The sequence below is a fragment of the Chlamydotis macqueenii genome, chromosome 14 (assembly GCF_036417535.1).
Source record: "Chlamydotis macqueenii isolate bChlMac1 chromosome 14, bChlMac1.mat, whole genome shotgun sequence".
In the NCBI taxonomy this organism is placed as follows: domain Eukaryota; kingdom Metazoa; phylum Chordata; class Aves; order Otidiformes; family Otididae; genus Chlamydotis; species Chlamydotis macqueenii.
In genome coordinates this window covers 16809607-16833572 of record NC_141569.1, presented here as the reverse complement: position 1 = coordinate 16833572, position 23966 = coordinate 16809607, and the positions used below count along the sequence as shown (strand labels likewise).

At 40.0% G+C, this 23966-nt stretch overlaps 1 protein-coding gene across 2 annotated transcripts in view; it reads right to left on the bottom strand.

Moving 5' to 3' along the window:
* Nucleotides 1-23966, bottom strand: part of TRPC7 (transient receptor potential cation channel subfamily C member 7) — a 68808-nt gene that overhangs the window by 22478 nt on the left and 22364 nt on the right. For both annotated transcript variants that reach the window (XM_086758811.1, XM_086758812.1), the window contains exons 3-4: nt 10312-10476; nt 4201-4417 (exon numbers count right to left, since the gene is read on the bottom strand). In XM_086758811.1, coding sequence (XP_086614937.1) covers nt 4201-4417; nt 10312-10476 — 382 coding nt within the window. The remainder of the gene's footprint in view (nt 1-4200; nt 4418-10311; nt 10477-23966) is intronic.

The following is a 23966-nucleotide window of genomic DNA, read 5'->3' as shown; positions in this document are numbered from 1 at the left end:
CCTCAGTCACAGATTAATGAAGTAAGGAATGTCTAAAACTGAGTAGACTGACTAAAATTAGAATCACTCTGTTAAAGTATCACACTATTGGCCTACAATTTACATAATTCTTTCTGCCAACTGTGTGGCAGTCATTTTTTATCCATACATATGGAAAAATGTCTATTCAGGACAAGTAGAAAAGTTAGAGTAATTATTCCGTCAGTACTGCTGGGTAATTGTATATACATTGTGAGAAAGTAATTAAAAGCTTCTCCTTAAGTAAAAGTACTGAGAAGCAGCTAAAATTCAGGGGATGGGATGTAAGAACAGAAATAAAGGAAGGGAACTAGGCAAAGCAGATTTGCCAGGATGTGATTGCATTTCAATACGGTGTTTCTGAGGTCCCCGGTGACTCTGGGAGAGGTCGTTTCCCTGAGTTTGATGCACAGAGAGGTGGAATATGAGCAGCTCCTGTTCTCCAGCTCCTGTAGGTCTCTTGTGTGTGTTCTCCCAAGCAGGAATAATCAGCAATGTCACCTTGATAGGCATTTCTGGTTTCAGCAGGGGAAGGAGAGTCAAGCTACAGGCCCAGCCCGTCTGGAAGAAAAATGGAAGTGTGCAAGAAGGGCTATTCACCACCTGAGCACAAAAAGGAACAGTTTGCCAGATTTTTGTATCCACTGGTACATAAATCACGAGCAGCTGATGTTGGAGAGTCACCTTTGAGCCTTCCTGGACCTGATAAAGGCTCTTGGATTAAGAGAGTGAGTTGTGCTTGGATTGTGTCTACCCAGAGCTTAACTGCTACCTCAGCTGCATTGCAGTGGGGATTTTATGTCTCTAAATGAAACCTCTCTGCTTCCAGTGTGCACTTTTGTTCATACTTATGAGGAAAATCCCAGTTTTCCTCACTTGAAGGCAAGAGATGAGAACACTTGGCTGCAGGAGGAGAGGCAGCCAAGATACACCGTGAGCCACAGATGTATGAGCTGAAATTGCTGTGACCCATGTACCAGGGGGTAAGTTCTCTTCTCAGAGCATGGTGGTACTTCTCTGTGCTGACAGGTGGTTCATGGGGATGTTAAATGGGCTACCAACACCATCTGGCTGACTCAACAATGGTCTACAGCCATTTCAGAGGTACAGGTCAACGGAAAATAAAGCCTTTGATACGGGTTTTTTGAGTAGGATGAAGTGCTTGCGTGGTTGAAAGTCATTGCCTCTGCTTGGTTGACTCCACTACCTGCGTGCATTAAAAATAGTTGGGAGCAGCAGATGGCAATGGTATCTTTTTGCATAACTCCAGTCTGAAATTCTCCTGCTGGTAGTTTTCTCTTAAAATACATACACATGGGTCAATTTTCACATCTCCAGTAAGATTAATTGCAGGGAGTGCCGTTACAGGTTGTGCTCACTCATGGCCACATTATGCTATGCTAATGCAGCACATTATCCTCAAATAATACTATTCTGAACATGTGTCATAATTTTATGGCTGACAGTAAGATAAATCAGACAGCCAATTTTCTCCCCAAAAAAGAACCAACATCAGGGACCTGTAAACTAATTTCTCAAAAATGGTCTGCTATGTTTGGAACAAGTAATGTGTCATCAGCATTCATCATCAGCATGAAGGAGAAAAGAAAAGGTACCAGAACAGAAAGAAGGGATTTACAAACTAAGAATAAATAAAATTACACTTTTTAATTGTACTATGAATCAAAATATAGGTAGCACACCTACACTGTTGAGTCTCAAGACAGCAATTGCAGGTGTTGCCGAGCAGGATTAAATATAGCTATGTATATTTAGTACACGAGAGTCAGATTTACTGTGCTTCAACATATACGTACTGTCTACTTACATTTGCATCTTTGGAAAAGCATGTCTTGGCAAATTTGCCTGTGATATTTACCTACAGCACTTACTTTAATTTCATTACGTTTCTACTTAAGTATACACGTTTATAATACCCATAAGATTTGTGCACCAATAGGCTGGGTAGTCCGCCACCCTTAGTGCTTTTACAGTCCTTAAAGTTCAGGGTCACACATGGGGCTCAGCAAGTGCCCAAGCCCCCATGCCAATTGTCTGCAGGCCATGTGAACCAAAATTTCACCTTAGTATTGCTGAAACACTACTGGAAGCTTTATGTAGGCAGACAGGTAAAATGGCTGGAGAAGATTGTCAGTGCTGATGTAGACAGTCATTAGAAAATCTCATTATATTCAGAAGCCTGTACAATGAATCACCTTTCTTCTCCCAGAAAAGTGAAAACCTTCTCTTTAAATGAAATGTTTTCCTCTTCATCTCTCAGGCACTCACCAGGCAGACAGATACCTACTGCCTATAAGAAAAGAATACCTAGTCTAAAAATCTAATCATCTTGTCCAAGTGCTTTAATACAATTTTAAAAATATATCTTACAGACTTACTATATCCAGTCTGGCATCTGTTCAGTATTTTCTAGCCTAATATCCTGTATGGGGTTCTGATTATTGCTGGGACAGGGAACAAAGAAATGGTGGCCAGGAGGTCATCAGATGGAGCAGCCCTATCCTATTTTGAGGGGAGTTTAATGCCATCAGTACTTATGGAACAGTGGAATTATTTGCTGCAAGAAAAGAATCAAAATCATGATGGTGAGTAAAAATAGATATAGAAGAGGTAGACAAAGATTCTGCAGTGTTGATAAGCTCAATTTCCCAATAAATCCTTTTGAGCTTGTTTAGATTAGTGGTTCAAAGTAGTTGACCTGCCAGGAATAAATTATGTCTATAGGAAAAGTGATACATCTGAATTTGCCTAAAACTCCCTGGAAGTTCAACTTATGTACATGACATACTTTTGCATTTGAAGGGGTTATCCATGTGAATCCCCATTTTATAATTGTTGGATAACTTAATTTTTTTTTTTTAATATTTGAGTGCTCTGCTGTGCCAGTGTCTTGGTTTTGGCAGGGATGGAGTTAATTTTTCCTCTCAGTAGCTGGTATGTTTTGGATTTTGTGTGTGAAGAATGTTCATAAGCACCCTGATGATACCAGTTGTTGTGAATGAGACCAAGGACACCGTCCTGCTTTCCAAGTCTCGCTAATTTGCAGACGCAGGAAGCTGGGAGAAAGACAGACAGCATAATTGATCCAAACTGGCCAAAGAGAGTATTCCATGCCATAAACGTCATGCTCAGTATATAAGTGGGGGCAGGCGAGGGTGGGTATCTGCCTTCCTGGCATCCATCCTTCCTGCTTGTTTTTGCTGGCATCGTTCCCCCTACCTTGCTGGCTCCCTTTTGCTCCTTTGCTTGCTGCTCGGTTTTGTTTCCGTGATCGCTGCTCGGGACGGGCTGTATCGGTCATTGGGACATCGGGTGGTGAGAAAACACATATTGTTCACTTTGTATATTTTTAATATCCTTATATTCTGTTATTATTGTAGTTTTCCCTTTTATTTTAGTAAATTGTCTTCATCTCAACCCACGAGTTCTCCTTCCTTCCCAATTCTCTCCCCCATCCCCCTGGGGAGGGGGAGAGTGAGCGAGAAACTGTGTGGTGATTTGGGCTAAACCATCACAGCCAGTAACAACTTCATACTATTAATTTCATAAAATCCAGTTCTTATTTACCTATCAGTTTTCATCACTAGACCTCAGAATGCACTACAAAAATGTGAATAACAATATATCCATCTTGCAGATGAAAAAAAAAAACTGAGTGAAACAGTAAATTATAATAGGATCTTATGGCAGGGTAATAAAACAAGCTGGTGGTCACCCATGTCCCAAAGGACACACTTCTTTCTGCTCACCTTAGATAGAGCAACGTCCTGTAGTGAAGCTATAAGGTTCTATTACTATATTACCTTATTTAAGATGCAATAATTAAACCAACAGAGGCAAACAGACATCATCTACAGCATCCACCATGGAAAGTGGAAAATCAGAAAGTGACAATTTGCTAAGCGTCATTCAATGTTTTCAAAAGCAGTGACCAAGATCAAAGTCTTCTTTGATCCTGTTTTAATCAAAATACTGCGAGCAACCTCTAATTTAGCCTCATGGTGGGATTTGGCTTTTTTTGGGTGGGGGAAGTCGGGGGGGAAGGGGAGGAAGGGGTTTGTTTGTTTGGGATATTTTCCCTTTGTCTTGTCACTGTCTATCCTGCTATACCTAGTCGTGTTGAATTTCCCTGGAGGACTTGTAGACATTGGTTTTGCTTACCCAATACCCACTTCATGATCAGCAATTCTGTCCATGAGAACTGAGTTGTTTTGACTCTAAATATTTGTTTTGGATGATCCGTGACGGTCTCATTGGGGAGATTTTTCACTCCTTCAAACCGATCTGAAGCATTCACTACTAATAGTCCAAGGAAGATTGTGAAAGAAACTGCATGTGCCACAAACTTCATGAAAGGACTTCGGAGGGTCCGTCCCAACTGCAACGAGAGATACAAAAGACATAAGATTTTTTTTCCCTTATCCACCTCCTGGAAGTTTTTTTTTCCTAGAAAAGTTTGAACCGTTTGCCCAAGGTGAAAAAGATTCAGAAATGAATTTTAGATCATGAACTGAATGGGGTTTAGGTTTGTTCCAGTTGTTCTTTGCTATTACTAGATATTATGCATTGCAGTTCCAATTACGCCCTTTGGATAATTTTCTATGCATGGCAGTATCTTGTATTGCTTCTTCATACCCACATGCAATATCTAATTGTCCTGGCCATATGGCAAGTGGAAAATGAAGAGACAGGACATTTATATGAGACATGTTCGTGTGTATATATATTACAGGAATGTACTCATATGTATCAATATAAATCCTGATGATGGGCCCACTTCTCATCCATTGTTATGTATTAGAATCTTTCATTAATGTGGAATTCTTGGTTCATTAAGAATGTGTAGGAAATATCCTTCTGTTTAAAGATTCTTTAGTAATGCTTTTAATATGCTCTGGTATGATAGTCTTCTCTCATAATTACTACAGAAGCTGGGGATTCACTCCCCAGGACACAAGGATTTATTTCAAGACATTAAGGCAAGAATTAGAGAAGCAGATCTCTTTGCTATAGCTAATCTTTGTTCCATTCTTCTTGAAAAGCTTTCTTTGTTAATTAATTTAAATAACACTATTTTCATTTTACACTTTCTCTGATTTAAGAAAACATTATGTCTGAAAGATGGCACAGTAGAAGTATTTTTAGGAGTTTTTAGGAGTTCAAGGACGAAAGCCTGTGGTGTTGGAAACAACAGACAGCAATGGAAGTGTTGTGTTGTATGTGCCCTTTCCAAAATCTGCTCAAAGCAAATGAGATATTTTTTGCAGTACATTACTTATTTCTTGATGACAAGATATCCTCAAAATTTTCTTAATATCCACTGACTTGATTATAAAACTCAATATGTTATATGAAAACAGATTGAAAAAGGAAATTCCTCGTTTTCTTGCTTGTCTCCAATAGCAGTTTTGTTCAAAGGAGCCCAGGCATCTGGTCATCGCAGAGCAAGAAATATTTCAAAAGCAGGACTTTTTATGTCTATCAGAAATTTCAAAGAAACTTTATGATTCTGGTTCTTTCTTCTTATTCTTTTCTGAATTTTTAAAATGTCAAATAAATCTTTTATGAAGTTGACAGAATAGTAAATCCTATTGGAAAGTGTGCACGTTTCTAAATACCAGAAGGACTTTCCAATAAAGAAAATTTTTAAAATCTGCTCTATCTCTGAGCCTTTGTTAACATAATTGCTTTTTTTTTCCCTGAGGTCAATAAGGACACGTTTAAGTGAGCAGATATTGCACTGAATCAAAACCTTAAGTTTCTTTAATCTCATCTAGGAATATCATGGCAGATGCGGGAGTAAATGAAGTGTGTTAAAACAAATCTCAACACTTGCGATACTGGGTCACTCCCCTGCGGTAAACCATGGTGCAGTGTTAGTTCTCAACACCTTTTTGTGGCTGGTGTTGGGCAGATTCATGCTTTGTAGCAGAACTTATATTTCCCGTGCAGAGCTGGTGGGGTGATGGGATACGTTTGAGCGATGTCCCATACAGTAACAATCTCAGATGTTTTCCTCATATGACCTGTTTGAGTGAGCTCAAATTCCAAGAGTAACGTGGAACAACTATGGGTGTATTTGGCCTTACCAACAAAGTTTTAAGAAAGCGCATTTGCAATCTGTGCAAGACTCATTTCTACCCTGAATTCACTAAAAGAGAAAAAGCACTGTTTATTGAACCATGAGTTCTCTCTAAATAATTAGAGGTTTTGTGCTGTCTACAGAATTTTTTAAAAAACAGACCTGAGATGAAAGTAGCACAGCCTCGGTTATCAGAGAAATAATCCTGTGTATTACAGAACCAAATGAATTCTGTGGATAATTTCACTTAGTTCTCTACTGATTTAACAAAATTCTGCATTTACCCCGTGTTACATCAGCATTTTATCCCTTTTATTACTGCAGAAAGCTTACAACTTTTTTCTTGAGCTGACACTTTTAACATCTTTTCAGAAGTCTGATTTTTAGCTAAGAGCTACAGGAGGTGAAAGCGTTGACTAGAATATTCTGTTAAAAATTAATGAAGCATCAATTCCTCCAGTCAGCTTAATGCTTTATGACAATAAGATATATTTTTCAACCAACTTGATACAGTTAAACTGAAAGTGTGTAACTACTTGGATGTATCAATTTCTCAATTACTTTTAAAAATCACAGTATCATTTTAATCAAATCAGGATTGCAGAGAAGTGCCTGGCTGTCACTGTTAAGACAGAAACACTGACAATGTGTGAATACAAAAGTTCATTCTTAAGAAAATAACTCATTTCATGACTTAGTATCCTATCCATAGATGGGAAAATAATGAAGCATGCAGACATGTCAAAACAAAAAGATACAAAATGTGATATTGAAACTACGTTTTCCAAATACAAATTAATTTCTACTCCAAGAGAAAAGAATAAATAAAGATTGAAACCTCGTAAAGAAAAAAGGCATTACTGTTTTCAGTACTATGCTCATAGTAAAAGCATGAGGAATATTGTTGTAGAAATTTTATGTAGCTTAACTGGGGAGGAAAATACCCAGAGTAAAAAGGTACAGGTGCAGCTTTAGGTGGAGTGAATCACTCAAGCTCCAGTGCTTAAATGATGCTGACTCCGTCACAGTGGGAGCTGCAGTCCCCGGCACGGCTACGTGAAAGCCAGACAGCAACCCAGGCAGAGAGAGCTGTGTGTGAATGATCTCTGCTAGTGTTGTAACATTTGAATGTGCACTTTAACTGACCAGAGAAGAAAGAAAATACCTATTGAATTTCTCCAGAAATCCAAACAGTCCCACTTGTTGTTATATTTTTGGGCAGTAGACTGTGCAATTTTTCCATTCTATCTCTTCACTTCTGATGACCAGTGAAAGAAGTTTTGGACACCAACATACAAAGCAAGAGTTTGTTTCAGAGTGACGGTCTCCATGAGACGGATGAGTCAACACAGATATTTCAGGATAGGATGGGCTTACACTCCGCAGGTCTCGTAAACAGTTTGTGTATTCAGAGGTGAATGAATGACTAACACCAAAATCGGTTTTAGTAAAGACAGCTTTGTACAACCGATTGTCAAAGAAGATTTAAGAGTTCAGTTGCAAACTCCAGTTAATACTATTTACCAAATTTTTGAGGGTGGTATTTGGCATGTTCTAACCCCACAGACCTTTACTAAATAAAATGTTCCATTAGGGAGTAAAGGCTCGAGAATACACTCCTTGTTAAGATACATCAGTGAAGGAATTTATTTTGAGATATGAATTACTCTATTACCCTCTGTAACTGCAGAATTCAATCAATACATATTAAGAACATGATACACAGTAGCAGTGGTCAGGACAACTTTTATAAGCAGTACTGCTCATTATAGAGATTTCCTTAATTTTTCTCACTGTCCTAACCTCAAAATGAGTCCCTGACTCACGCCTAGGCATCCACGTCTCTTTTAGGACAGGCCTGATTTAAGTTAAATATCTTAGCTGATGGTTACTGTGGAAAAATTATTTTGTTACCCAGTTGTGTAACACCAAGATTGTTTCCATGACTTAAAACTGAACAAAACACTTGTAAAATTGACCAGGGCCGAACTGGGCTGTTCAGAGAATCACACATAAACGTTCTGTTAACACCACCATCCGTTCAGCAGACATACTGCCTACGTAAAATTGTCTGCACTAGTGCCATGAGAGGATACAAGGCTCAGCCCTTGAACCTAACAACAATGACTTTGGGTGAGGTATCAATTCATGGGTGAAAATGCATTCATTATTCAGTTATTTCTATCACAGGACCCAATCAAAAATCAAGACGACATTGTTCTGATCAATGCAAACCCGCTCATTAAAAGACAATTCCTGCCTGAAAGAACTTTCAATTTGACTTTATGACAAACAGTTACATATGGTTTTTCACAGTCTAAAGTGAGGTGAAAAGGAAGGGACATTGAAAAATGAGAATGCACAAAAGGTTTAGTGTAATGAAATCACAGTAGATGAAAGGTTAAGTCCCCCTCCCTCCTCTTTAAAAAAAAATAAAATTGATACACCTATCTCAAGAAATTGAAACCAAATAACTCTCAATCATTTCTTATTTCTGCTATGAAATGGATTTATTCTGATTTTTTTTCCTCATTTTTTCCCCTTAGTTTTTATGACTTTCATTTAAATTCTCCTCATTTCTAGATTAATTGCTCTCCTTGCCTATTGCTCTATTCAAATGTGACCTCTGTAATCCTAAGGATACACCACAAATGTTGCTGTTGGCCAGTGTGCCAACTCCCAGCACATTCAACAGAGGTGAAGGAAATTAAACAGCTTCATAAATCCCTGCTGGACTAAGGTCTGACATAACAGAATCAACGTGGTAATTCCATGCAGGAATTCCCTCTGCAACCTGAGCAAAACCACCCACAACACAGCCCAGCTTTCACATGCACTTCTCTGTGTGAAACTCCAGAGCCCTGTCCAGTATTCATAAATGCTGTGGGGTTTTGTGCTGATACAAACCTTGAGAAAATTAGGTCACATTCTCAACTACTCTAAGAGAAAGTACTTTTCTTGGAAATATTTCGAAGGACACCAAGCCTTAAACATGTTTTATTATCTCAGATATTCTGGAAGACTGTTTTCAAAAGGTTTGTCTGATCGCGCCAACATAGATCTTTTCAAATTACAGTCTTTCCTTAATAGCCGTCCATGGATCTATAATTTCTTGGGCTTGACAAATTTAGAGAGGATTCCTCACCGGCTTTTAAAGGAAATGAGAGAAGATGCTTTCAAGACTGAATAAATTACCAGTGCCAGGGGTCATTTTGATCAAATTTAAGTACCTCTGATAAGCCTCCTGCTGAAGACCTCGACCTTATAATGGATGATGTTGCTGGCTATTGCTGAATGTGAAAGGATCTTCTTCCCTGCCATCCCTACTGCTGCAAGAGTAGTGAAAAAGCTATTTATTACTCAGCCACACGCCTATTTATCTCCACTTGCTTGAGCAGATTCTTTCAGGATGGAAACCTCACTACAGATTTTATATCACAGGCAACTCAAGCTTTTAGCTAAGCTGATGGTTGGCTCTGGTCCTTTGACCTGTAGGTCCTGACAAAACTCTCCTTCTCCATACTATGCTGTGAGATATATGACAGCTGTATTTAGGTACATGGCAGTTTTCCAAATTTCATCATCTTTTCCCTCAAAACTGTAAAGACTGCATGATTGAGACTAGTCATCTCTGCAGCACTAAGCAGTCCCCTGGGGCTTGCCAGATTTTCAGGCACATGTGCCATAATATTGTGCCACTAACTAAAAATACGATATCAAAAAGAAGGTGGAAAGGGAAAAAAGGAGCCCTGAACAAGGGAGGAACCTGCAACAACAACAACAAAATAAAAGGAACAAGAGTTTAAACATCAGCGTTAACTAAAAGGGTCACAAAGATCTTCTCCTTTAGTTATTCTCCGTTTTGGAGATTCTTCTATTCTCTCTTTACCCCATTCCGATGTTGTTATGTCCGATCCATTTCTTGTTCCTGTTACCATTTTGTCACCCGCTGTCTCAATGTTTACTTCCCCCACTGTCCCACCTTTATTATCTGTAAAGATGAACCTCAAACCATGCCTGATAGCTCCCTTTGTGCATGCTAAGCAACACCTCAAGTTTGCTCTTCTCTCTGGCACTCTTAAAGAATAGCGTTCATAACTTCCCAACAGCGTTACAGAAAAACATGCAACTTCATTCCAGGCCCCGAACAGAAATGACCATAAAAAGCATGCACCTGAATGAGTTTGTACCTTGCTGCAGGGAGCGATCCAGTAGGCTATGGCGAGGAAGGGCAGGCCAATGGAGACCCCGAAGACAGCCAAGAACTTCACAGCTATAGATTGCTGCCGTAAGCCTGAGAGGTTTTCATACCACATGGTGAGCAACTGCTGCTGGCAGTTGGGATGAGCAACAAACTGCAAGAGAAACAGAAACAGAAGTGTCAGCAGTGTTGTCTGAAGAGGTTGAGATTTCGGTGAATAACCTGCTGAATTTGCCAGAGGAACAAGACAGGGCACGTCTTTGTTGTCCAACACAGCTTATGGTGTCACAAACAGAAGACTGCAAACCAGGCACCCAGAATTCCCAGGTGCTGGCAGAACGTGTTCACTTCTACTTCTTGTTTTCTCTAGATAAAAGTTGTGTTAGACAGCAGACTGCCCAGGCCAAACCCCAGCATCCATCAGCGGCCAGCACTGGCAAAGTGCCTCTGTGGGGTCAGCGTTTACATCTGAGACAGTCTGTGTCGACATGCAGAAAGACACAGTGAGGCACTTTGATGTTAAACTGAAAAAAAACCCTCTAATAACTTGCTAAAGCTGTAGGTCATTGACACAGCTCAACACAGCAGTAATGTTGCATTGCTCTGCTCACTGCACATGGACACAAAATGAACCATTCTGCACGGATCTCCTTCCTTAAACTGTAAGAGGTCTGGTTGGCATTTTGCTGCTTTAAATTCTTTATCTCAGATTAGCTTTCTCAAAATGACAACTTGCTTTTTGCTAATCAGACAAAAAGACAAATTTAAAAGCAGAAGGAAAAGCTGTGGTGTTCCGGTATAGAAAGTGAATGTTTTGCACCCTGTGAGATTTCCGTTTATTCAGAGGAAAAAGAAAAGGTGAGGAGCAGACAAGTGAAAAGGGCAACTTCTTAATGGTAAAATTGCAACACCACTGGGTCCCATGGAAGAGTTTAATAATGAAACTTTAAACTTCTTTATTTCATGTTGTTCTTCAGGGTGATTTAATGTAGATTGTGACTATCTTTAATCACAAAGAAAGATAATTAAAAGGCAAAATAAATGAAAGAAAAGATGAAAAATAAATAAGCTACTATTGTATCTGATTGCATTAGCAGAACTTTTTCATTTATGAGTTTTGTTGGTGAATAAATGTTCTGAGGGAAAGGTGCAACTCTCCACTATTTCAAAAAGCAGAATTTCTGGAATTCAGATATGATGAATTCAACAGCAATTGCAGCAACTTGTGGAAAGGAAAATTACACTGGTAGATGTGCAGACTTCTGAGATGAAGGGCCAAAGCAACAGCCAGGCTTCCTCCTGCTCCTGTAATTGTTCACCGCGTTATGAGAATTGATCGAGACAAAGAAATTCAATTGTCCTTAGCAGTGAGACAGTCAAAGACTTTGGGTGGTTGGCATTTCAGAGAATTCATCAGACACTTTAATCTGTTCGTTGTTTCACTCTATCTGGGAAGAGCTACAATGAAAATAAAAATAAAGGAAAATTGAGAATGAATTGCCATAAAAACCAGTTCATTGGAACAATTTATTTTATACAAGGCAATAAAGGCTGGCACCACGCCATAGAGCCTTGATGGTATTAATCTTACTCTGCTTATTAGAAAAATGAGGGAAAAATAAGACCAAGATAAGAAAGATAAGAGCATGAATGAGTTTTGATTTGTTATTTACTTACAGCAAGCAGTACAGTTTTTCATTATGTTTGCTCCATCAGATATTAATGAAATACACAGTGACTGCTGGACAATGCCAAACTCCTTCAAAATTTCAGACTTTGACTTTAGATCTCATCAGAGACATTACAGAGCCATTTAACTTTCTCTCTTCTCTCAGAATGGGCTCTGACACCAAGTTAAAGATTACACTACTGCTTTGCTTAGTGTCACAGGCACAGAAAAGAACAGAGACAAAAGCATCAAGGCAGAGTGCTTCAAAGTGTAACGAGTAACGGGGATACAGCACAGAGATTTTCAGAGGCCTTAATGCTGCAATACTTTTTCAAATTCCCATTAAACGCTATTTCCCTTTCTTCAGCACTGGAAAATGAAGCTAGGAGGCTTTTAGGAGCAAACTGTGGCTGCTCGTGTGCTGCATCCCAGAAGAAGAGAAAGGCAGAAAGCATTGCAGCAACACCAGCGCAGCCGGGGCTGCGCAGAAGGGCAGGAGGTCGCTGATTGAAATGGAAGCGCTGGCAGGGGAGGGGATTGTGTGGCTCCAAAAAGAGCTGTTTAAAAACATTAGGTGCTTTATCTCATGGGCAGAGCTGATAAAGCTGATGCATCAGGATCTGGGAGCTCAAGCAAAATGCTTTCCAGCGCTTTTGCACTCAGAAACCATGGTGGCAGCTTGGCACATGGGACCTCCATGGATGGAGGTGATAGAGGTGTTTTTTCCTTATAGTATTCAAATCTGTGATTTAGGAAAAAAAATTATACTTGCTTCCAGCCTACCAGTTATACATTTTTTTTTTAAGTTAAATCAACATTAAAAAAAAAAATAAAATCACACATCAATCTGAAGAGCAAACTCAAATAACAAAACTGCCAAGGTGGCATTTTTGAGAGCCACTGAAAGACACAGGAAAACCTCCAAAAACCATTTTTCTGTGCCACAGAGGATTAAATGAGCGAGATGAATATTTGACTACAATACAGAAAAAAAATCTCTCAAAGCCTTCAGTAGGAATTGAAAGGGCCCAAAGGAACTATTTTACACATAGAAATAGAGACTGTTTTACAGACCGCTGTGGATACCACATTGAACACTAACTTTCCCACGCTGCTATCTAATTTGATGTGTGACAGCCCTTTTTTGTACCTTATCATGCATACGCATTGTGAGAAAGCACTTTACAGCTCTCATGAGGGAGTGAGGTTTTCTGTTACTATACTTGATAAAAAAATCCATGTGTTTCACTATGGAGACAATAAGGTTCCTTTATAGCTCCATAACCATGTAGGAAGTTACTTCTGATAGAAAACACTGTAATAGAGAGACTTTCATTTTTTATTTTCTATTTTATTGGACCGAGAAAGAGCCTATGATGAGGATGCTGGTTACTGGTGCTGTTCAGAGTTAGCACTGGGGTTGCCTCAGGTGCTGCTTAAACCCCTGTAACAGGGGTCCCTACCTGAAGGGCATCTCTCCTATCCTGTGGCACCTAAGAGATAAGCTACAGCCAGGTGTAAAAAAAAAAAAAGAAGATAGGAAATTCTTGAGAGTGTCAGGCAATGCTCACACATCAAACAGGAAAAAATAAGGAGGGAAAAAAAAAAAAAAAAAGATTGCTATCTTGGACAGAAAAATGCTGTCAGTAGAAATTAAGGAACTTACGGCAACACAGGTAAAAGGCAGAGGTCAGCCTCAGCTGATTGGATTTAATCATGCAGAAAAACTCCAGTATCTCTTTTATTACTGAAATAATTCTCATTCCCTTATGAGTGCAGGAATCTACCACTGAGGCAAAGGAATTAACCGCTCAGACAGGATCATCTTGCTTTGCTAATGCATCCCACGCTAAATAGCCAGGGGCTGAGGTGGGCAGAAAAAAAACTCACTGGTGAAACAGTGAACACACTTAAAAAACGTGCATGTCAGAACTAACGATGTAAACTCATGGGTTTAATATCCTGCTTTCACAGAGATACTCCTGCTGTGTCCTCTCCAGCTCATCCCTTTGCTGTAAGCCTTGTAATGAAATCTGGCAAACCTCAGCAAACAAAAGCTGCAATTTAGGTGAGCAGCAGCGTGTTTAATCAGTGAGTGAGAGCCAGAAAAGGAGCTCCATGAATGGATTTTCAGGAGAATGTTGGTAATGTCAAGAGGCACTGGCAGGGGCAGGAACGAGCCGTTTTTCTTTCCATCACATAGCTGTGTTCATGCCCTTCGAACAACCTTTCTGAGTTCATATTAAACATTTGTCTTTTGGTGTAGCTCATTGCCTCTGCTAGCGCGTATTGATCAACGCGCTGAGCTGCAGCACCTGCTGACAGGAGCCCCTGGTTGGGTGCACAATTCTTCAAACGCCAGAGATCCCAGCAAAAAAAAAAAAAAAAAAAAAGTCAAAACTGTTTTGAGAAGTCATTTGAGTCAATCATCACCCTGCAAGGGGCAGGGACATCCCCAACCAGATCAGGTTGCTCAGAGCCCCGGCCAACCTGGCCTGGAATGTTTCCAGGGATGGGGCATCCACCACCTCTCTGGGCAACCTGGGCCAGTGTGCCACCATCCTCAGTGTAAAAAATGTTTTCCTTGTCTCTATTATAAATCCGTCTCCCTCTATTTTGAAACCATTACCCCTAGTCCTGTCACAGGACAAGACTATACAACACATCTCACAGACAAACACAGCCTGAGCTGAGTTCTTCGTGCCAGTGCTCCCATCCCAGCAGGATCAAAGCCAGCCCTGGTCTGGAAGCTGAGCTGGCATTTGCTCTGCATGCATGCCATGCTTCGGCAAAACCGGCGTGAGGAGGTATGGAGAGCTGGGCTTGCCCCTCTCTGACTCCGTGTAGGCAATGTCATGTTTCTCCCAGCAAAACTCTCATCAAAGGAGATATGAAATTATGCTTCTTCAGTAGGTTGCTGTAGGTTTGCTGGGAGTATCAGCAAACATCAACAGGGGTGGAAGAAATGCAGGGAAAGGTGGAAGCAGGATATTACTGCTGTCCCCCAAAGGGTAGAAGTTATACTGCTGTTTCACTAAAGAGGATCAGGTGAATTAAAGACATGCCCACATGCACATGGCATATGAAAGAAGCAATGAAAAATGTTACACCAAAACATAATTACTTTGCTTTTAAACCACTTTTCACTTTTGAGGATTCCTTCAATGTTTTAAGTATTTTTAAGTCTTGAAGCCTAAGTAAAGAATCTGGATTTATAATGAATAAAATATTTTGCTTGAACTGAAATAAACTTTTTTTGGGGGGGAAAAAAAATCCAAATGAACTTGAAAAATATGTCAGAACAGTTTTGATCTGGTGAAAGACCCACCTGCCTGCAGAGTCATTTCACCTGATGCAGAGTAGGAGAGGGCAGAGCTCAGTGGAAATTACTGAAGCTTGCTAGAAAACACATCGTACAGGAGAAGGGCAATATAGGCATGCACCTTTTCTTATCGTCACCTTGTACTCTGTTCTGTGAGCCTCCAAGTGAACAAAGAGCCCTTTGTTTTGAAGAAACTGTTCTGAAACACCTTAACAGAAGCTGATGGGATATAACACATTTATTTAATGATGTGGAGTGTGGAAAAAAAAATCTGCCTTTAGCAAGTGCTTGTGCTATTAAACTATGACAAATGAGGTTGTCAGAGGGCAAATATGGCTGGAACTTGGCTCAGTGTTTGCTGTTGTGCCTGATAAGGAGTGCAAGTAAAACTGTAGAAAGAAATAGAAAACTGCTTGCCCTATTATTTATGAATTAAAAATAATAAGTAAAGTTCCAATCCAAACATCCATGCTGTGAGACTGTGACCTTTTCACAAAAGGGACTTGCTCTAATTCTAGTTAAATTCTATCCATGGCCACAGGCCCAGTTTTTAAAACTCTTTGCAGCACAGTAACCTTACAAAGGAGGGGAAATCAGCAGGTCCAAATTTCTTCATCCAGAAGCAAAAAAGAATTTCATGGAACTCTGTTCAATTTGTATGAAAGAAAATTCAATTGATCAGTATTTGTCTCAAAGGGATCTGACCATAGCATAAAAATAAACACTGCATGAGAAAAGCTCCTCTGAGATACGGCAGTTGCTGCAGACACACACAGAGAAGATGAAACAAGGAAATGTCCCTACTCCGAGGATTTCTGCAGCTTCCCGTCTCTCCCTGGGGTTCATTTGACTGTCTAATGGCATCACACACATATTCATGAGGTTCTCGCTCATCCTGTCGAGGATCTTTATGACAGTCTGGGTGAATATTCAGACCTGATGTCTGGAGTCTAACATCAGCATTTATAAACCTGGTAGCAAAGGGAAGAGCTTTATATTTGTAGGCAGAGACCAGATGAGCTGGAATTACCAGGGGAAAAAAAAAAAAACAACCCAGCTTGTGCAACATCATTCTCTGAGTTACCTCTAAGGTATAAACCCAGAAGCACTTATTAAAGTTTTAGTAATAAATTACACCTTTCATAAAACCTTAGACATGCACTTTTGGAATCAAATTATATTTCGTATTAGAGCCATTTGGCAGTGGGAAAATACTTCCCTGCATCAAATCCCAAGATGCTCACATATTCCTCATTTTTGTGGAAACCAAATATCCGGATCTACTTGCTGGTTGACCCGAGTTATCTAATCCAAAATTCTGATTTTGAACACTTAAAACCTTAGCATAGCTACAGTTTACAACCACATCTCTTTCCTGTGACTCAGTCTGCCCTATAAAAAAAAAGCGTATTTGTTGGGATAGATCTTCTGCTCTCTGCTAAATCAGTGAGTACACTAAGAGGACTGGGATCTCACTTTGCAGAGGTGACAAGAAGACAGAACCAAGGCAGGGAAGGTCATCCCAGCACCCCAATGTTTGTGTCATTGCCCCAAAACACCCATGGGGCGCAGCTCTGGAGAGGAGACAGCGTGGTCCCATTAGAATGAGCAACGTGGATGGAAACAGGATCTGACCATACACCAGAATGGTGAGCAGGCACAAAATAAAACCCAATAAAAACAGATTAGTCTAACAGAAAACAAAAATAATGGGGCAAATAAAACTGCCAGGACCATTTCAAACGCAATTCGCCTGTTAACATAAATGCGCTCCAGTGCTGAGTGAAAACACAGAATTAATTATCCCCTTAACAGCGGAGGGGGATTTTTTTGTTCTGTAACATGTTCAGTTCATGTTATATAAAATTAAGGCTGATATATTTGAGGTGTATAACTAGAAAATATAGAGTTTGTACAAATTCTTTAATTTGTTCTGTTCAAACCTTGTTCTGCCTAAAGTTTCTTTATAATTTCACTTCCCTGAGACAAGGGTAGAGGCTTTCTTTTTGTGCTTAGCGTTCTTCTGTAGGGTACTGAACAAGGTAGTTGGCTCTTGAGCAAACTTCAGCTTGATATTCTAGAGGGTGACATGTTTTCTGAAGAGATTTGTTGCTAGTGTCTTGTTTCTCCTCTTTTTACATGTATGAATAAATCTTATTGCTGAATTGTTTATCTGGCAACAAGCAAATGAATTGGAAGTCTCAGCCTCTAACATTCCAGAGTTTTCATATCTATGCAGAATCAAAACCAATTGGAAATCCTTATTATTTAATTATTCGTCTGAAAACATGCCACAATAAAAAGCTACCAAACAACAAGCTCCCTTTGGTATCTATAAACAAAACAACCACAGTGGGCACAGAAAGAGAACTTTAAAATGCTATAGCCTCTTCCTCTCCCAGGAGAATCAGTAAACTTTTCTCTTGGCTATGTGGTGAGGAAAGAGTGGGCTCGTGCTCAAATTCAGCCACCTCTGGTATAGGTGGCTTCACTCCCAGTGAGCTGATGGAGAGAAATACTCCCTCGTAGGATAAGACTCTCAGCATGAGGTGTAGAGTCCCAAAAACATACTCAAATGTAGACATCTACAGATGTCTGACAAGAACCCCGCATAGGAGAGCTACACCCTGAGTTAGTATCCATGCAGACACCCAAATTCGAACACAACTTAGGAAAGTTCCCTCAGTGACTTGAAATACTGAAACTTTTTGATTTTTTTGAAGGGTTGTACTCATGCTCATCTGACTTTCCATTGAAAATACGCATTAGCAGGTCTACCGCCTATGGGCAGATAGATGAAGCCAAAATTGGGGGCAATTAAGGTCAAGATTGTAGCAGGTCATATTAATTGCTCTTTTCTGAGAGAATTTTATTATTAATAAAGATAATTTTAAGTCCTTTCATCTGTGATGGGCATCCATGCAATGGATTTGATGTGTTCCAATGTGCTCGTGTCAATATCTTGATGGACTTCTAAGACCCTATGGCACTTTGCAAGTGAAAATAATTAAGTCTGCATATTACAGTAAATTGGGAATATTGCAAACGCTACTTGGGATGGAGAAATGATTCATTCAAGCCTTGAGAGGATGGGTGTATGGGCAGGAAATAATAAAATGAGATTCATCTTGGAAAAGAAAAGAAATTAAAACATCTGGGCAAAAGGAAATAATCAGAACTACAGATTTTAGTGGGAGGAAGGAACCTTGCTAACAAAATACTCAAAGACATAGAAACACTTTCTGTGAAGAAGGGAAGTAACTCCTTCCCTTTCCAATCTCTGACAAAATATCTGTAATAGGCAATTAAAAATGTAAAAAGAAAAATTACATGGATAAGCTTAAGAGTCCGGAATGACCACAGTGTTTATTCTGTTCACACAGAAATTAAATTATGTTTACATAGTATCAACTGACTGTCCAGTGGTGGAGACAAGAGGTACTTCTCATCCCACCACCACTACAGTTCAAGCCATCAACGACTCCACAAGACCTCAGTTAAATATTCCTAAAACTAAAGATCGGGGAAAAAAATTAACCAGGGATTACAGAAACAAAAGCAAAAAGCCAACTTCCTGAAAGTCTTTTTTTCCTGAGAAGTTCTCCTCCTTGAGGCTCCACATTTAGATGGTAAAACATAGCCCTGCCCTGCCTCAAGCCATATCTGTTGACATTACAACCAGTGAGGTACAGAAAGATCAATGCTTGTCCCGTGGGAAATTCCTAAACTTAATTTTGTTCCAAAGAAGGACAACCAGCGACAAGAGAGATTTGCTGTGACCTGCACAGCTCTGAAAACTGTGGAGCAGACACATTTCATTTGGGTTACCAAAGCGTAGTTTTCTATCTGCGTTAAGGTTCCTGCCCAGGCTGCGTGCGAGGCGGTGTGCCGCAGCATGCTCTCTCCGCCTTTTCTCCTGCAACATTCCCTCCCCAGGGCATGGCATCGCAGGAATTTGCAGGGGCAGAGCTGTCTCCTCAGAAGGAGCAGGGACAGTTCTTTGGCCCATTCAGGGACCAACCTTCCGCTCCCATGAAGAGTGGAAATGCTGCAGGTGGGGCCACATTCAATTGTGAGAAGGGCCCTGGAAGGTGTTTCGTGCCCAAGATATTGTGCAGGGTAAAATCACATCCTCTGAGCAAACGAATGGGGAGCACAGGTTGTTGCAGTGGTTGACAAGAGATGGGACTTTTTGTGCCCTTGAGTACCTGAGTCGCGTGACCAATGCAGTGAAAAATTATAATCTAATGCAGCCATAAGTATTCTGTTCAGAGCATCCTCCATATGTTAATTATTAATAATACAGTTACAAGAAAAGTTCCTGTTCCAGCTCTCTATTAAATAGGATTTACACAGCCATCTGGTGTTCTGTTTAATTCTTATTATTTTCTTTTTTCAAACTCAATTTGTGTGTCTTGCTGTTAATTGAATTAAAACTCGTGAAAAAGAGAGGTGCTGTGGCTTTGTGATAGCCATGAACTGAGCTGCTGAAAAGACAGAGGTGGGCTCTCAACATTTGCAATTAAAAATACAGCAACGATAATTCTGACATTGGGAAAGAAGGAGAATGAATGTCACTTCCTACAGAGAAGTAACAGCTTTAGTCCTAAAGGTAAATGTCGACACATAAACCCCCTGCCAACATTAAAGGATGACAAGGAGGGAGCATAGCAGAACAGACAAAAAGGCAAAAAAAGAGAACAGAAACTGTGAAGGGCTCTGTAAAGCTGATATGCACCAGTAAAACTAAAACAAACAAACGAAAAAGAGGTTTTGTTGTGGTACAGCAAAAACTGCACTTTCTTGCTGCTGGTCGTCCAAGGGCAGAGTCCAAGACAGAGCTGTCCCAGCCTCTGTACCTGTGCCTCTCACAGGCAAAAATCACACTCTGACTTAATTAGAAATGAGTTCACACACAGGGAAATCCCTGTTACCCTTGTATTTCCAGTATCTGATTGGAAACAAAATTGTTTAATTGTTTCAAGAAAAGAAAAAACATTATTCTGCAGTTTTCAGCCAAGAACACAAAGTAAGCTGTCATTTAGATGTTGTAAGTCCGAATGAAAAACAACTGAGAGTACCCTGGACTCAAGAAGCTCAAGATGGGTTTTATTTTCTTTCCTTGGACCGGAACTCCAATTTAGCAACTCAAGCCACTTTTTGCTGTAATCCACCAGAAACATCCAACCTAAATAATTCCTGTTTCACCTTCATGCTGTTTTTAATTTTGTCATTTCCCTGAATAGTGGTTGGACTCTGACCACCTTGTTGTGGTTTAGCACCACTCAGCTAAAACACCATGCAGTCACTTGCTCACTCCCCCTCTCACTGCCCCTGCAGTGGGATGGGGAGGAGAATCAGGGAAGAAAGAAAGGCAAAACTCATGGATTATGATAGAAACAATTTAGCAGAACAGCAGAGGAAGAGAAAACAGATATGGAAAACAAAACCAATAACAGAAAATACTTAAGGATGCAATTTACAATACGATAGCTCACAGTGGATCCTGATGCCTGGCTCCCTTCCAGGTAGCAAAACTTGCCCCTCAGCACCATCCCCACTTTATACACTGAGTATGATGTCACATGGTGTGGAACAGCCCTTGGGCTAATTTGGCAAACTAGCCCAGCTGTTGGCTAATTAGTGACCTACCCCAGCTGTGTCCCCCAGCCACAGGTGCCACCAGCTCCAGCTCCTCTCCCAGCTCAGATGAACATTAACTCTGTCCTAGTAGAAACCAGGACACACTTATAATTTAAACTGTATGTGTAGCATCAATTGCATCCCTAAAATCTTCAGATGGGCACACAGGAACAAAAAGACAAAAGATGGCAGGGTTGGTTTAAATCCATCAAACTCAATGTGATGATTCTCGGTTTCTAAATTCCGCTGTCTCTGCCTCCACTTGGCCTTCGAGGGGGAGGACGACTCCATGAGGGCTGTGAACTGGGCAGGGGATAGGAGAAGCTGGTAGACCAGCTGCTACAATTAAAGAAAAATGCCATTCTTAGACACTATGGTTGTGGTGACTGCACTGTGTGAGGATGATGAAGTAACAGAGAAGTTTAAAAGAACAAGAAAGGTTTTAAAAGTTGTGCAAAGGCCTGATGAAGGTCTACAGATGCAACTGCTACCCTGCCTGAGGATGGGAGCCCTTGTCATTTTTCCCAGACTCTGGAAATAAAAGGGTGATAAAATGCAGATTGCATCAGCAGCTGTAAAAGTAAAATAATGGATATTAAATAATATTTTTCAGTATAAATTGTTCTCTGCAGATTTTCATCAAAGAAAGCCTACTGTAAGCACGTAGAGTACTAATATGGAAATGTGAATTAAGAAGCTAATGGTAGAAATTTTTTTTTTTAAATAAAGTATTTCTTAAAATTTTAGATGCAAATACATATATTTAGTCTGAATAGTAACTTAATTTTTAAAAACCCCGTAACAACTAACATTTTATTTTCTAGGACCATTATGAAACGCTCCAAGTTGTCTTGTCTAAGATTCTTCTTTCTGTTCATGGGAAAGAACGAATATAAAATATTTCAGGAGCTCTACACTCATTTAACTTAGCACATCTTTATTTCTTTGGCTCATCTAGAGCTTGCTGAGCTGGATAATACAAAATTGACCATCTGAATATTGATGCTAATGATAAAGGTGGGGAGGTTTTGGTAGCAGAAGTGGCAGGCACAGCTGTAGTCCCTTCATTAGTCCTACCCTGCCAAATCCACTATTTCTGTGTCATTCCAGTTCTAGAGTGCAGTTAAAAGACTGGAAAAATCTCCACATCCCTGGGACAGTTTCTGGGTGAGTTACAGCCACCCATGTCTGAGGCATCTGGGCTTGGCCTGGACAGCACTGTCAGAGCAAGTGATGGGGCTTGGGCATTTGGGTGCTGTGGGTGGGAAGTCACTGGGTGGGCTTACCTCCATCTGCCTTTCGCATCTGGGGGGCCATAGGCGATCTCGCTTATGCCTATGAGCCATTGCATTGGCTCTGAAAAAGTGACTTAAAATGTGTGTAATCTACCTAAGAACTGGTTTATTAAATATGTATAATAATTTGCCCTCCATCTCACCCCTCTCTGTTACAGGATTTTCTTAAAATGAAAAGAGATTTCAAAGCACAGGGTTTTTATACATAAACCTAAATGTCTCTCAGCTGGATAAAAAACTTGTACCTGAGATCTATTGCCTCTTCAGGAAATCATTACTGTGTAACCATAACACAATCTCTTTGTTCAGCAAGCGTGATAAATATCGGTGTATTATCATAAGTCACTGCCAATAACCAAAGCTATTTATCTGAATGTGTCTCTGCCTCCCACAAAGGAAACTACCTTACTTTCAAGTTAGTAGTTAAATGCTCATCTTACACATAAACATATATTGCCTGCTGAAAAGAATATTCTGAAAAGTGCTAACCTGGCAGTCAACATGAACTTGACAAATACTGGTGTTTATGCTCTGTAATTAGTTTAACAGTTATTATCAGTGAGAAACAGGTTGCTGTGATCCAGAAGGGATGCTCCGCTTTCCTGGGCGTAGGAAGATATTTATAAATAAAAAGATCAACTGTGTATGACCTACCACAGATGCTTTAGGTCAGCGTTTACGCATCATGAAATAATGAACATATATAAATATAAGAAATTGAGAAAATGTTCCTCTGAAAGTGACTAAGCTAGGATGAATGTGCTCAAAGCAACACAACAACTAACAGCAATTCAGCTCTGGCTAATCATCCTGGTGTCTAAAGGATGACAAAAATATTTAGAATTATAAACAAGCGAAATAGTGGAGAAGACTTCATGCACTGAAAAAGCTTGAGTTTCTGACCAACTTCATGATAATTCTCAGACCATGGGTCACTGAGGACTATTCCTTGATGAGATGCCATCATTGTCTTTTAGATGAGTTCATTTTCTGAAAGAGCACCGAAGCAAATTTGGCCTCCTGTTACCAAAGCAACAGCTTCAATAACTAAGCTTGACCCAGCTTGCTGAAACGTATCTGACTGAGAGCGGACTGCGTTGTCATGATGAGCTCTGGTAATGGAAGGACGCAGAGACACAACATCGCAGGAGGAAATATTTGGCTCTGCAGTATGTGCTCCGGCATGAAAGTAATTAATTTCAAATAAGAGTTTTAAGATTCTCTTTAATTAATGGCTTTCATAACAGGAAAAGACCTTCTCCAGCCAGCACAGCAACACAAGCAAGAGGCGAACTGAAGCAGGTGGCGGACTTGGGAGAGGAAAGAGAGAGCAGATGTTAGCTTCAAAATTTGGAATGCTCTTTGAGTCCCGTAGCAGGAGCCCAGTTTCCATCAATGCATATTGTAGGAGCAATTAATTGGGACCACCCAGGCCTAGGATTTGCCAGAATCAAATTTTCCATTCACACAACATACTTCCACAAAGCGGAATGTTTGTTTATGATACTTCTGAAAGTCAATCAGTCTTTTTCCTTCCTTCTGTTTCATAGATTTGGTGGAAATCCGAACTCTTAGGATGTGGATCTGGAGCTTTAGGAGAGTGGAAGCTGGGAATCTATCACTTTTTATCAATATTTATCTACATTCACATGCTTTCAAAAAAATCAAAATCCCAAGTTAATCAGAAATGTATTTTTGAGGTTTTGATCAATTCT